Source organism: Arachis ipaensis, chromosome B8, assembly GCF_059453495.1.
Source record: "Arachis ipaensis isolate K30076 ecotype BB chromosome B8, ASM5945349v1, whole genome shotgun sequence".
In the NCBI taxonomy this organism is placed as follows: Eukaryota; Viridiplantae; Streptophyta; class Magnoliopsida; order Fabales; family Fabaceae; genus Arachis; species Arachis ipaensis.
In genome coordinates, this window is record NC_142443.1 from 987291 (window position 1) to 1001153 (window position 13863).

Consider the following 13863-nt stretch of genomic DNA (forward strand, 5'->3'; position numbering starts at 1 on the left):
TCAAAGATGTGTATTTCCTCTTAAACTCAGGTTCGTGTCGTGATCATTTTTAAATGGCACATAAATCATCAGTTATTGGTTCTATTTAGTAGTTTACAGGAAATATATTTTAGAATGTGTTCTGCGGATGATTGGTATGTTAGAATCTAAAACAATAAATATATCAATGATTAGCAATTGTTCTTATAAAGCAAGGTCTATACTTCATAGGCCAATTTTCTCACATCGACATTTCGTTGTCGGGGACATTCCCGTTAACCACAAGTAGTCTATTTTGATCTATTTTGCTGTTACATTTGTAATTGGATTAGCTTGTTGGACATTCCTTTTTTTTTTTGGCCATGTTCTTATTCCCGTAAGGTTTAGTAATCAATGAATGGTGATTGTGATTGCTAACTTCCATTTAGTAACCACCAATGAATGGTGATTGCTGACTGACTTCCATTCATCAAACTGACTTTATGAAATCGTCACGATATCAGCTCCCCAGCTATTAAAAAATTGGTGGATTAGTTGCAATTGTATTGAGTAGTTAGTAATTTAAGCTATCTAGAGAGTCTCACTAAGCCAATTTCCAATATTCATCTCACTAAGCCAATTTCCAATATTCATTCTTCCTGTTCCTAGACGTAAACAAGGAAGAACGTTTTATCGTTACGTATGTGATGTTCTATATGATCTTGCGGTCTGGAAATGGATACTTATCCTTTTATTTTTTGGATATTGATTCTTTTATTTTTGGATTGGCAATGGGTATCTATCTTTATACCAATTGCTCTTGGTCTATCGTATTTATATTAAGGGATCCATCTAATGAATTTGGATTACGGTTATCATATATAATATCACTTAATTCATTAGTCGGCAAGAACCTACCTAAAGGAGTAAAATATTCTTGGCTTTAACGTTCATAAATTAATCTGTGATGACTACTAGGCGAATTTCAAAAAATAGATGCATGAGTTGAGTTTATTGTAGTAGCAATTCTGCAGCCGGCGAAGGGCGATTGACGAATCTTAATTATATTCTGTAAGTTTGAACATGTACCCTTAATACAAGAAAAATGTGTTTTATATGAACAACTTAAATATGGGAAATGGAGGAGGGGAAAAAAGAGTGATATGGCGTGTAAGGCGGCATGTTGTAATTGGTAACTGGCATTGATCCACGTGTCTGTGTCCTGTAACTCACACTAACAGAAACAGAAACAGAAAACAGATCCCTGAATTCTGACAATACTCTTCATCCACCATGGCTTCTCGCCGTCGCATGTTACTTAAGGTTATTATCCTCGGAGACAGCGGGTACCTTTTACTCCACCATCTATGTATTCATGCATTTTCATGTTCCAAATCATGACATCAATGGAACAAACCAATTGCTTCTTCTTTTTTAAACAGGGTTGGCAAAACATCTCTCATGAATCAGTATGTGAATCGTAAGTTTAGTAACCAGTACAAGGCTACCATTGGTGCTGATTTTCTCACCAAGGAAATTCAATTCCAAGATAGGATGTTCACTTTGCAGGTAATGAAGCAAATTCTCTCTCGCTCATCATTTTCATAACCTCCTCATTATAATGATTTGAGTGCAGATCTGGGATACTGCTGGTCAAGAAAGGTTTCAGAGTCTTGGTGTGGCTTTCTACCGTGGCGCAGATTGTTGTGTCCTTGTTTATGATGTAAATGTTGTCAAATCTTTTGACAATCTTAGCCATTGGCGAGAAGAATTCCTTATTCAGGTGATTCAAATCCTACATTCTTCAGTGTTATCTCAACATGATTAGATTACTGTTCTTACTTGTTGATCCTTGACCGATGTATATCTCGGATCTTGAAGTGATTATTCTCAGTTCCTTTTGTTTGAGAACGAGGCATACTCTGACCGAGAAAGTCTAGGGGGCCAGCAACTTTTGTGTTTTGTGGTCAGCACTTAACCATCAAAAGAAAAGTAAGTGATCTCTCACCGTTGGATGAAATCTCACACCATTAAAAACACTATTGATGGTCAATTGATGGTTACAAAATACAAAAATTGTTGGCCCCCTAGCACTCCTCTGCTTTGACCTCCTGATGAAAATGGAGTGGATACCTACAAAAAGTACTTCGATACTCAAGTTAGCTCACAGAATATTTTATCAAGGATTTCTTAGAGATAGAATTCAGAGCATACCTCATGAATTTACCACTTTTAGAATCTTTGGTTTCTATTACAAGGAATAAATACTGCAATACCATTTATTAATGCAAAGCAACAGTTTTTTATGAGCCATAGGTCGGATTTAACCGAGTTATAATAACCAGATCAATTACTAAGGACTTAACAAGAGTATTATTTCATTTTCAGGCTAGTCCATCTGACCCCGAAAACTTCCCATTTGTGCTACTGGGAAACAAAATTGATGTTGATGGTGGGAATAGCCGAGTTGTGAGTTACTATCCGTATATACCTTCATTTTTTTGGGTGAATAATTCTACTTTCTACATGTCTGCATTTGTTACAAGATTTTGTTTTGGTGCAGGTTTCTGAGAAGAAAGCTAAGGCATGGTGTGCTTCCAAAGGAAGCATACCATACTTTGAGACCTCTGCAAAAGAGGGATTCAATGTTGAAGCTGCTTTCCAGTGTATAGCAAAAAATGCACTCAAGAATGAACCTGAAGAAGAAATGTGAGTTTTCCTATCTCATGCATATTACTACTCCCTTATGATTGGTTCATATTTTGTTTGATTTATTGTTGATTTATGATGACAGATACATGCCTGACACAATTGAAGTGGGTGGTGGTGGACGGCAGCACAGGTCCACAGGCTGTGAATGTTGATGACTTAGTGTTCTTTCGATCAAACTTCAATTATTGCAAATCTTTTGTTTTGTATCTCATTAGTGGGTTAATTAGATGTCCTCTTGCTAATTCTTCTAATTCAATGTATCTTATAATATTTGGACCATAATTTAATTCTTCTGTTTAGTTTGCTTAAAAGTAAAACAAAACATTGCTCAATTATGTACCCAAGGCCCATTCTTCGTCTAACCTCGGAGCAATCATGTTCGTGCCATTTGGCCCCATTTGTGTCTATTTAACCACAAAATGAGTCAACTAGTCAACAAGGTATTATTCAACTTGCATAAGCATATGTATTAACGTATACATGTTATGTACGAATTTCACAACTATAATTAATGATGTAAAACGTAGTGCTGAATAAAACGAAAACCATATTATCTTTCGAAGTGGTACAACATAGTACATACCAATCTTAAATTCCTATCATAATAAAATCATATGGCATCATAAGGTAGCTAGTACCAATGATGTTTATAGCTTGTATGATTGGATAACCTATGACACTAATTGGCTTTTAACTCTGTTTCTTAAATGTTATTAGATTGAATGAAATGGATTTATTAAGTAATATTATTAAGAATTTGATTTTTATCTGAAGTAAATATTAAATCGATATCCGAAAAAATTTTTACGTTGACAAAATAGTATTTGATTTTTATTATTGACAAAATAGTCTTTTAATAATTTTAAAATTCAACAAGCATAACAGTAAATTTATAAGAGGATATTTCTAACAAAATTCTGCTGAGTTGATCAACTGTATTTTAAAAAAATGACAACCTTGTGAATGAATAATACCTAGTGTTAGTCTTTTTTCTTGTGGCCTTTTGCATTTCTTGCTCTATTCTTATTTCTCACCACACAGTTATCATTAGGGATGACAATGGGGCGGGTAGGGACGGGTTTTTGCTCTACTCGACCCCGCTCTGCCTTACAAAAAATTCGCATCAAACCCGCCCTGCCCTACCCGCGAGTAGTAAAATGTTAAACTCTAACCCGCTCCTGCGTGAACCTGCCCCGCCCCTATTCGTCTCTATAATTATTAAATTCAACAAATAAAATTAAATTTTAAAAATTATATAACCACCATTTACATACATAACATAAATTAAAGTAAAAATTTATATATGATATAATTTTATAAATCATTTTACTAATTATTATATATATATATATACCGGGGCGGGTAGGGACGGGTTTAACCTAAATCCGACCCCGCCCCGTCCCACCCAAAAAACCCGCTCCAAGCGGATAATGGCAGATAAGGACAGAGTGAGTACTCACGAGTTCGGATAGTGTTGCCACCTCTATCCATAACTCCGTCTATTGCACTGTGCTAAACTGCTAATTCATTATGCATCAATCCCTAATTTTGCCCAAAACTTTAAGCACATCTGCACTCATTAACCTCATTCCTTACTACTCGACTTACTTCCTTTAGCTGTGGGCGCATAACCAAAGTAGTGTGCAGCACTGGCTGCTGATCGAGCCTCTTTTTTGTTTAGACAGAACCCGAGCTAAAACATAACCCAACTTCTTGAACCAAATCCTTACAAGAACCCAAGTTTTCTTCCGCCAAATTGCAAGTTCAATAAATAAATGATACAATTGAAAATGAATTCTGTCAATTATTAAAAAGAAAAATATTGAAAGTATAAGGTGTAATCTCTAACTCTTTATTATTCTTTCTCATTTATTTTTGGTTCTAATTATAAAATTAATGATAAAAGATCACATTTTACTCCCTCAATTATTAAAAAAAAATTAAAAGAATCAATTTTCGATACAATGTGAGAATTTTTTTGAAATAAATAAATAAAATATTATTTTCAAAAACAAATTATTTCCATTTTAATTTTTTAAATGCGTTTTTTTAGGATGAGTTTGTCGTGCCCTTGCGAATTTCACCCAAATCCTCTTTAAAATATAGAAACTCAAATTTGTAAGCTATTATCATTGTCTCCAATAGTACATAGCATAGTTGTAAAAACCGGACCGGACAAGCCGATTTAATCGAAAAATCGGTAAATCGGACCCTGCACCGGTCCGGTCTGAGGTTAGGACCGTTTAAGATAGAGACCAGAACGAACCGATTAGTCCCAACTGAAGGCGAAGCTACGATGCATCTGGGTTCTGCAAGTCCACCATGGTCTCCATAAGCTCCATTTTCCAAAATAGCTCACATAGGGTTTGAACTCCTCACTCCAGGGTTGCAAGAAGAACAATCTGACCACCAAGCTACATTGCTTTTGACTAATACATATCCAAATTATAATACATATAGCAATTTTTTATTTACTTATATTCAATTAATTTTAATTTTAAAGTCATTAATTTTAAATCAATTATATTTTATTTAAATATAAATTTTATTAAAATATATATATATTAAAAAGATAAAAAAAATTATTAATCATAATTTATTTTTTCTTTTTATGATTATATGATATCTATTAATATTATTTTTCAATAAATAATTGTAGTATATAATAATAGATAAAGACTCACATGATTATATGATATCTATTAATATTTTTTTCAATAAATACTTGTAGTATATAATAATAGGTAAAGACTCACATACAGTTGTCTTTATATGAAGTTGATAGTTGAAAATCGTTAGATGATATTTAGTTAAACTTGTCAAATTATCTAACTGTTTTTAAATATCAACTTCACATGAAAATTAATTGTATGTAAGTTTTTACTTATAATAATATAATAATACAATAAATATAAATTAATTAATAAAATATTAAAATTTGAAAATGATAATTATTTTTATAAAAATAAAATAAAAATACTTATAATAAAAAAATAATTAAATTTTACATAATTATTTAATTATACCGGGTTAACCGGTTCGACCAGTGACCTACCGGTTGAACCAGTAACCCAGTGACCCAATAATTTTACCAGTTCGATTACCGGTTCGGTTCTGACAACTATAGTAAATAGAGATACACAAAAATACACAAACAATCAGCATAACTTCTTTAACATGGCTAACGACAATGAGAGCCGTTATCATTGTCTCTAAAAATACACATAAATACAGGAATAAGACATATTTAATAAAATTTTTTTATTATAAATATAAAAAAATCTTTATTTTTTCAAAAAAATTACGATTTATTCTATGTACTCTGGTGTACTCCTATGTACTCTAAAAAAGATTTAACATTTACAATGAATATCCAAATTAACAAGCGGTTTCAATATCAATCGGAGTTCGGTTTCTTCTGGAAGAAATGAAGTTTCTAATATTTTTGTTGCTTGTATAGCGGTGATTTTGGGATATTTTATCCCATCTGATGCATCCACATTGAATCTCATCTCTCCGGAATTCATCATTGGCAACAAGCGAGACATAGTATGGGAGTGCACAGGATTCATTGGTGCCACTGCTATCGTTGTTGCGGCTACTACCGTGGCCACTAGCAAGGTCCTGGGAAATTGCTTCTGTGTTATTGCGGCTACTACCGTGGTGACTAACAAGGTTGTGGGGAATTATTTCTGTGTTAAAAGACGTGGAAATTTATTCATAACGGTAATAATAACCATTATCATAATCTTTAAAATACACAGAAATATACAAGAGTACACAAGAATTTAAATTCTTAAGCTTCACAATAGGTAATGGTAATTATTATTATCGTTTTTAAAGTATATAGGAGTACACACGAATATTGTAATTTTTTTTTGAAAAAATAATGATTTTTTTAATTTATAATAAAAAAAATTCTTGTTAAATATGACTTATTCTCGCATATCTGTATATTTCTGGAAACGATGATAAAAAAAAAGTTATGTTTATTGTTTGTGTACTCCTATGTACTCTTGGAAACAATAATAATGGCTTAGAAATTTGAGTTTTGTTAGGTGAATTTCGCCGGGATTGCAACAAACTCTATATTTTTAAAGAGTGGTGTCCCTTTAGCCAACAGATACTATATTTTGAAGATACACGATTGTTAAAAGGTTGTATCTATTTAGCTAAATGGTACTAACCAGTTAGTAACCATTTATTAATATTAATAATAATATTAATTAATCAAATTTGTAGATACTCTTTAATCTCTCGTTATTTACAAAATTTAAATGTCATACAAATATATGTATAAAAAATGTATCATTAAAATTAAATATTCTTTTAGTGTAAATTTTAAAATTTTAATAAAGTAATAGGTGTCTAATCGATTAAACCTATACTCTATATACTAATACTAAAAATTACACACATTATTTAATACTTATACCAAAAATACGTCTTAGAAACAATCAAACCTAAAAAATAAAGTTTATAGAATAAAGTATTTGGTGCAAAATATTAAGATCAAATTTATGTACATTCATAATTTTAAGACAAAACAAACATAATATAAAGATAGGAATAGGATGGATGAGGTAAGGAAAAATTAAAATAATATAAATAGTTAGCATAGTAAAATTATTTAGAAAAAAATCAAAGCAAAACAAACATAATATTTAAAGTGCTCAATAATTTATAAAAAAAGACTTATTTATGTTTTGTCATATAATTTTAATTATGGTTTATTCATGAATTTATTATTATATTTTGGTTGTTAATTTTTTAGACTATTTTAATGTAATGTATATTTTATTTAATTTGTGTTTAACTTTAATGACATTGACAAAGATGAGAAATATAAATGAGATGCTTATTATTTTAGTTTGGTCCGTGTGTCATCAGAATTTTGTTGGTTTGAGGTAGATACTTGGTCTAATAGAAATCTAATGAAAGAGTGAGTGATAAGACTACATAATGAATAATAATATCTTCTCTATGGGAGCTAGATTAAGATCCGTTAGATTTCGTGAAAAGCTAAATTAATTATATTATATAGTATAAATTTTAAAATATTATATTATTTAAAAATTAATTAGATAATACGTGAATTAATGTTAAATTTAGAGACTTATTTGTAAAAAATATTTGTAATTTGTATATAATTTAATATAATTATTTAAAAATAAAAATAAAAGAAAATATACAACAAAAATTTTGTGAAGTTAGTCCTATTCTTAAATATTTACTTATGTCTGTCTTGTAATAATTTTTATATAATAAATTTTTTTTTATACTTTATCATAAAATATAATCAATTTTAGGAAGATACGTTTCTTTTCATTTATTCTTGTAAATATTTTTTAGATACAAATCATTTCAATTTTGAAAAATAATTTATATTTGTATGTTGATATTTTTGAGTAGATAGTGTTTTATAGTGTAATTTTAAAGTTATTTTTTATATTTGGAGATAATTAAAAAAAAAAGCAAAAATAATTGAGAATGAGAATACAAAAAATATAGTATAGCATTATAAATATACTATTAACCATGATATATTGGAATATATGCAATTATGCATAATAAACAAATGTTATTGTGTCATTATACACTTTAATATTTGTAACTGAAAATTATTATTATTATAGGTTTAATGTAGATATTAATTATAGTTATTAACAGTTATTTTTTAGTTTAATTGAATAACGATAGGTATTAAATTTAATCACTTTTGTATTATTATTATTATTATTATTATTATTATTATTATTATTATTTAGAAATCTATTATTTTTATTTTGCAGAATTGTAAAATTAACGCCTATGTAAAATTATTGACATGACTCAATTATAAAAATCAATATGTTATAATCTCATTCTATAATAGATTTGTCAATTTTTATATAATAAAAATAGATGACATTATATCTTATCTATCACTGATTCATCCATGCAGGGTTCCATTCTTAAAAATGTTAGTTGGAAAGCACTTGGGTTAGATTTCAGTGTCTGGATCATCATACTTGCCTTAGAAAGTGCAAAGTTAGCTTTTTCCCTTAACCACTTCATTTTTTTTCTTTCACTTTTCCTCTCTATTATGTCCATGAAGAAGAAATATTGTTGTAAAATATACCTTTCCTTGTTCTGTAACAGAGCCATACAACAACTTGCTAATTGGAATATTGGGTGTTTAACCTATTACAAGGATGAGAAAATGGATGAATTTAACTCAAATTTTACATATAAAAACACCACATATTTCTTTGGATTTTTGCTTGTTTATGTAGAGACCAGTGGCATTAGGAGTGACTTCATTTCAAGCAGTGCTTCTGTACAAAGAAAAGAGGGTGATAGCATCAAAGGGAGATCAAGAAACACATTGGAGATTGCACCAATCAATACTATACTCTGCATGTGGCATTGTTGCTGGCATGGTACCAAGTTTTGGCGAGTGCAATATCACTTGGCAAGTACCAAGTTTCATTAACATGACTTATTTTTTGAGTGCTTCACCATTGCTTTATTATCAACATTTGCTTCCTGTTTTTGATGTCATTGCAGGAACTGTTGGCACAGTAAGAATGGTTGAAAAGATTGCAGAGCATAAGTATATGGGATTTGAAAACTTCTGTGCTTACCAAAGCTAAATTTTACAGACAATTTTCTCAGAATAATTAAATTATGTCTTAATAAACAAGGTAATAAAAACTCAGTGCTAATTGTTTGTGCAAACTCAGCATGTTGAACTGAGTTTCCAATGGAAAAAACCAATGATACTACTAATAAAGGTTTCACAGAAAAACCAAACATGCTCATATATATTGATTCAAGCTTTCAGAGTTATAAATTGTTCTAAAAAGTACAGACTTAGATACAATTAGGCACTAATGTTGTTTCATTTCCTATGAAAGCTAAGAGGATTGAAATGTAGATCAATCCATTCTTTGTAGTATTATGATCTCTACTTCGTTTTGTTGTATGCAGACACCATTCGGCATAAGCTAATTCCGGTAGCAGACTAACTCATATCCAAACCACAAAAAAAGTCAGAGTGAAAATGGGGGAAAGAATTGAAAATGAGAGTATATAATATTTGTTCTTTCAATAGTTTCCTCGTTCTTTGCTGTTCTTAAAACAACTTGCTGTGTTCTATAACTCATCTTTGACAACTTGATTTTTGACTTTTAGATGTTTGTTGATGGAAGCAGCCAATTCTTTCAAACTAGATTTTGTAGAGAGTTTGATCTGCATAAAACAAGGGGTGTTCATCATATAATTAATTTTCTTATCATTAAAGAAACCAAATATTTACCACCAAAAACAGGGTGCTAAGAAGCAATTACCGGATTTGTCTTATCATCTGCTTTGTAAAGTAGAAGCGTGGGGTAGTCATTCACCTGCCATTAAGCAAAGAGAAGTGTTTGGTCATATAAAAAATTTCTTAACGAAATAAGATTCAAATTCCAAAAACTGATGCAGGGTTTATTCTTCAGAACATAAAGAAAAATTGAGACATTTAAACTAAGCTTTTTCATGACACTAACTTGCAATTTTGGATGTTCATTTGCTGAAGCATCTATCCTTGCAAATATTAGATTAGTTGCTGCTTTGTAGTGCTTTGCCAACTTCTCTACTTGTTTGCTAATTGCATCACAGTTGATACACCAAGGTGTAAATACCTGTTTTGATAAACTCATGACTCGTGAGTACAAATCCATCAAGAGCATAGCCAATATAAAAGTCTTTCTTTAGAGACAAACAAAGAAAAAAAAACACAAACCAAACTGAAAAACACTATTGAAGTTTGCAAACCTCCAGAATCACATCCTTCTCATTGCCCAAAACTGCATCATCAAATGTTTTCCCGACAACAACATGAATAGTAGCATCTGTCTGCAATTCCCAGTACCATGGCGATTAATGGAAGCATACGTTTAGTTTTAGGAGATAAACAAATAACTTCTAGGTTTCATTGATTTATTCTATTAATACAAAATATATAGCTAGCTATATGTGTCTTTAGAAAGAAAATCTGGAATATTTTACATATGACTCGAGGAATTCACATTATATCTTAACAGAAAAAGGACAACATATTACAATGAGTGCACAACTAATGCTCTTATATAGTCAAAGACTATAAATTATAAGAGAGAGAACAGGAAATTTGTTTTAGAACTCACATTATCTGGTATTGGTTGAGACTTGAAGAAAGGTGACAGAGAACCTTGCACAAAGTTATTGCAGAAATCCTGAGAAAGCCATTTCAACATTATTACTTGCTTGATTGCTAATCAATGGGAGGATAATGTACATGAACAGAAGATCATACCTGAATATTGCTTCTTGTTGGTTCTGACTCCAACAAATATTTTGAGCTCATTCCATTATCAAATGCAGCTATCTATAAATAAGCACACAAAAAATAAAATAAAATGCATCAGTTGGTAGAATTATAAGAATTTATAAAACAAATCTGAAAAAATGGTTAACTCATAAACTAACCACAGTGTTTCTTGATTCTTCAAGACCAAACAATGTTAGGAAGGGTTTTGCAAGGTTCTCTTCTTTAATATCAACATATATAAACATTATCTGCAGATGAATGAAAGACTTGGATTAAAAACTCTAAACCATATTGCAGGAAAAGTTTAAATGTTCCAATTGTAGGCTAGAAGAGCAACTACCTTTGACTTGAAAGTTCTTGCAACATCTTGAATTGTATCTTGAAGATTCTTGAAGTCGTCAATGTCGGCAAAGACAAAAACCTACAGGAAAAAAAAAAAGAACGGAACCTATTATAGAGATTAATGTAATCTATTCTCATGATAGATGGATATCAATGAGAAAAACAAAAATAGTGGAGTGCATAATAACATATGCAGAACATGTGCATTTTCTATGCAGAAATTTTAAACCTTACTTAAAAATTGTGAGCACAAACTCCAATAAAGAGACAGAAAAGTAACAGAATTCAAACCAAGTGAAAATCCAATTTAAGGTTGAAACTGAAAATAATAGCAACCTGAAGCTTAACAGGGCTTGAGTAGACACTGAAAGAGTTCATTTCAGTCAGTTTTGTAACTAATGGAAACTTGTTGTAGCCCAAAAACTCCAATATTTTACTTGTTGTGAAAGCTCCGTCTGCATAATCAGCAAGTTTTGCATTCTTGACTTACATCAGACTATTTGGTAAACAAGATAAGATAGGAAGGAAGAAAAAATGTTTTACAAAAGAAGTGTGCGATGTTGGTCCACCAGATTTTAACTGATTGAACATAAGGATCGAAACAATTGCCGACTCACCATATGCAGTGTATCTTTCAGGTTCACTCTTAACAATTCCTAGAAAATTAACAGTGGATGGGATATCTGGATAAAGAACTTGGGCATGCTCCACTTTATTCACTTCAACAAATTGGGTTTCATTATCCAACTTTGCAGCTCTCACGAATTCGTCATATTCATGTCCCTGATATATTTGCACACAAAAATTAGCACAGCCCAGAAAAGTGGAAACACTAACAAGGAGTTTTCCAAGTGTTTCTTACCTCAAATTTGTCAAACCGACCAATAACAAATGTATGATACTTTGTCAGAAATTCCTCTGCCTCCTTTTCCGAATTTATCCTAATAACAGACGAGCCAGTCTTTTTCCTTGCCCATATCACTATATCATCCCTGAAGTCAACAGTCCCAATTTTAATTGACATGGCCACTAGATAAAAATGTTTGAAGTAGTTCCACCAATATAATTGACATGACCAATTCTCAAGCTATCTGTGCACTGTGAACAATATTTCGGGTAAATGTGCATCTATTCCATTCAGCTAACATCAGTATATCACTTCAAGTTATAAACAAGCTTCCAAATAGCATAAAGAATTAGAAACACTAGCAAACATAGCAAAAATTCAGATAAAACCCTACACAGGCCTAGTGAGCTAAGTCTAAGAGAGAAGTTGTGAGAGCAATTTACGCTGTGAAACCGCCAGAGTAAGGTTGGGAGGTGCCATTAACGAAGAGAAGCAAAGTTGGGTAGCCTTTGATCCCAAGGAACGAAGCTGATTTGGGATATCTCTCAGCATCAATCTTCGCCATCAAAAGAGTGCTTCCCAACTCTTTCTTGAGCGAAGTTGCAGCTTCAGCAAATCGAGGCATGAGCTCAGCGCTCCTTGGACACCAAGGTGCATACCCCAGAACAAGAACATACTCATTCTCATTAATAACCTTCTCGGTCTTGTCACTATTGAGCTCAAGTACGATCCTTTGTGCCTTCGTTAGAACCTCTGCTTCCGACAACTTGTCGGTGCCACCACCACCTTGTTCTTCTGGTTGGTGTTTTTCTACCTCCTCGTCCACTGCTAACAATTCCTCAATGCCCTCCAAATCATCGTCATCAGGGACAGCCTCGGAACACTGTGTGACAACGTTGTAACTAAGAATTAGGAGAAGGGCGAGGGTGAAATAAAGGGTGAATCTCAAAGTTGGGTTTTTTCTAGTGAACATGGTGCTGAGTAGTAGTGGGAGGAAGATCTTAGGTTGAATATGTGTGGGATTTGATGGGGTTTGTGAAAAGTTTATGACTTTGGAGAAGATCTCATTCGTGGAGGCACATTTTAAAATTAGTGAAGAAATTGTGTGAACTGGGAAGAGAAGAAGAAAGTGAATTTCTCAAATCTCAAGTGTGAAAATGTTTAGACAAGCTATTAACACGCCTAAATTTCCGGGGTATCCAACTATCCATGTTAACAAAATTGTCTAATTGCCTACCACTAACTATCACTATCCTCTGACTACCTTCTAAGAAATAAAAAATTAAAAGTACTAACTTTTCCTTTCACAATATGATAGATTTTTACAGCAATGAAGATGGTTCTAACTTCTAAGACTTTCGTCCATATAAAATCTATGCTATAGTGTCATAAGGTTTCATATTTCATCCCTAGGAAAAGCATGTGTCCTGCATCTTTTGGGTTTTCCCAAAATAGATTTGGTGTTGGTCATGACTCTGCCTTAATTTAGGATTTGTAAATTGAGCTTTTATAGAAAATATAAAGCCTAACAATGTGATATTAGCGTATAAATTAATTAAATATTTTCCTAGTTTACTGTGCCTATTTCATTATTTTTGTTTATATGAATAAAGGTATGGACTTAGATAAACATCATATTTTGAATTTGAGTTTTAGAGATGATGTGTAT

The 13863-nt window shown here is 31.6% G+C and overlaps 2 protein-coding genes across 4 annotated transcripts; one reads left to right on the forward strand and one right to left on the reverse strand.

Moving 5' to 3' along the window:
- Nucleotides 1-1109: 1109 nt before the first annotated feature.
- Nucleotides 1110-2992, forward strand: LOC107612081 (ras-related protein Rab7-like). Of its 2 annotated transcripts, none has more exons than XM_016313912.3 (6): nt 1110-1304; nt 1401-1527; nt 1595-1741; nt 2347-2427; nt 2522-2667; nt 2753-2992. In XM_016313912.3, exons 1-6 carry the CDS (start codon nt 1252-1254, stop codon nt 2820-2822), a joined length of 624 nt encoding a protein of 207 aa, XP_016169398.1. In that variant the 5' UTR covers nt 1110-1251; the 3' UTR covers nt 2823-2992. The 2 variants fall into 2 exon arrangements, with proteins under 2 accessions (XP_016169398.1, XP_088352695.1); XM_088496569.1 differs by having other exon boundaries at nt 1595-1765; nt 2317-2427; nt 2753-2961.
- Nucleotides 2993-9447: 6455 nt separating this feature from the next.
- Nucleotides 9448-13678, reverse strand: LOC107613622 (protein disulfide isomerase-like 1-6). Of its 2 annotated transcripts, none has more exons than XR_015896261.1 (12): nt 12638-13677; nt 12210-12339; nt 11965-12130; nt 11684-11802; nt 11346-11426; nt 11164-11253; nt 10991-11062; nt 10842-10910; nt 10439-10551; nt 10203-10337; nt 10002-10055; nt 9448-9903 (listed from the first exon to the last, which is right to left on the reverse strand). XR_015896261.1 is itself a non-coding variant. In XM_016315712.3 (12 exons), exons 1-12 carry the CDS (start codon nt 13165-13167, stop codon nt 9808-9810), a joined length of 1623 nt encoding a protein of 540 aa, XP_016171198.1. In that variant the 5' UTR covers nt 13168-13678; the 3' UTR covers nt 9448-9807. The 2 variants fall into 2 exon arrangements, 1 of the variants encoding a protein (XP_016171198.1); XM_016315712.3 differs by having other exon boundaries at nt 10471-10551; nt 12638-13678.
- Between the last annotated feature and the right edge of the window lie 185 nt (nt 13679-13863).

Bases quoted from the DNA above. Each gene is read 5' to 3' on its own strand.
- LOC107613622 (XM_016315712.3), bottom strand. From the start codon at position 13,167: ATGTTCACTAGAAAAAACCCAACTTTGAGATTCACCCTTTATTTCACC. The intron at 11,803-11,964 runs GTGAGTCGGCAA...CTGATTATGCAG, and splicing joins TGAAAGATACACTGCATATG to ACGGAGCTTTCACAACAAGT. The intron at 10,552-10,841 runs GTGAGTTCTAAA...TGGGAATTGCAG, and splicing joins CTCAACCAATACCAGATAAT to ACAGATGCTACTATTCATGT.
- LOC107612081 (XM_088496569.1), top strand. From the start codon at position 1,252: ATGGCTTCTCGCCGTCGCATGTTACTTAAGGTTATTATCCTCGGAGAC. The intron at 1,766-2,316 runs GTGTTATCTCAA...TCAATTACTAAG, and splicing joins TTCAAATCCTACATTCTTCA to GACTTAACAAGAGTATTATT. The intron at 2,428-2,521 runs GTGAGTTACTAT...GTTTTGGTGCAG, and splicing joins ATGGTGGGAATAGCCGAGTT to GTTTCTGAGAAGAAAGCTAA.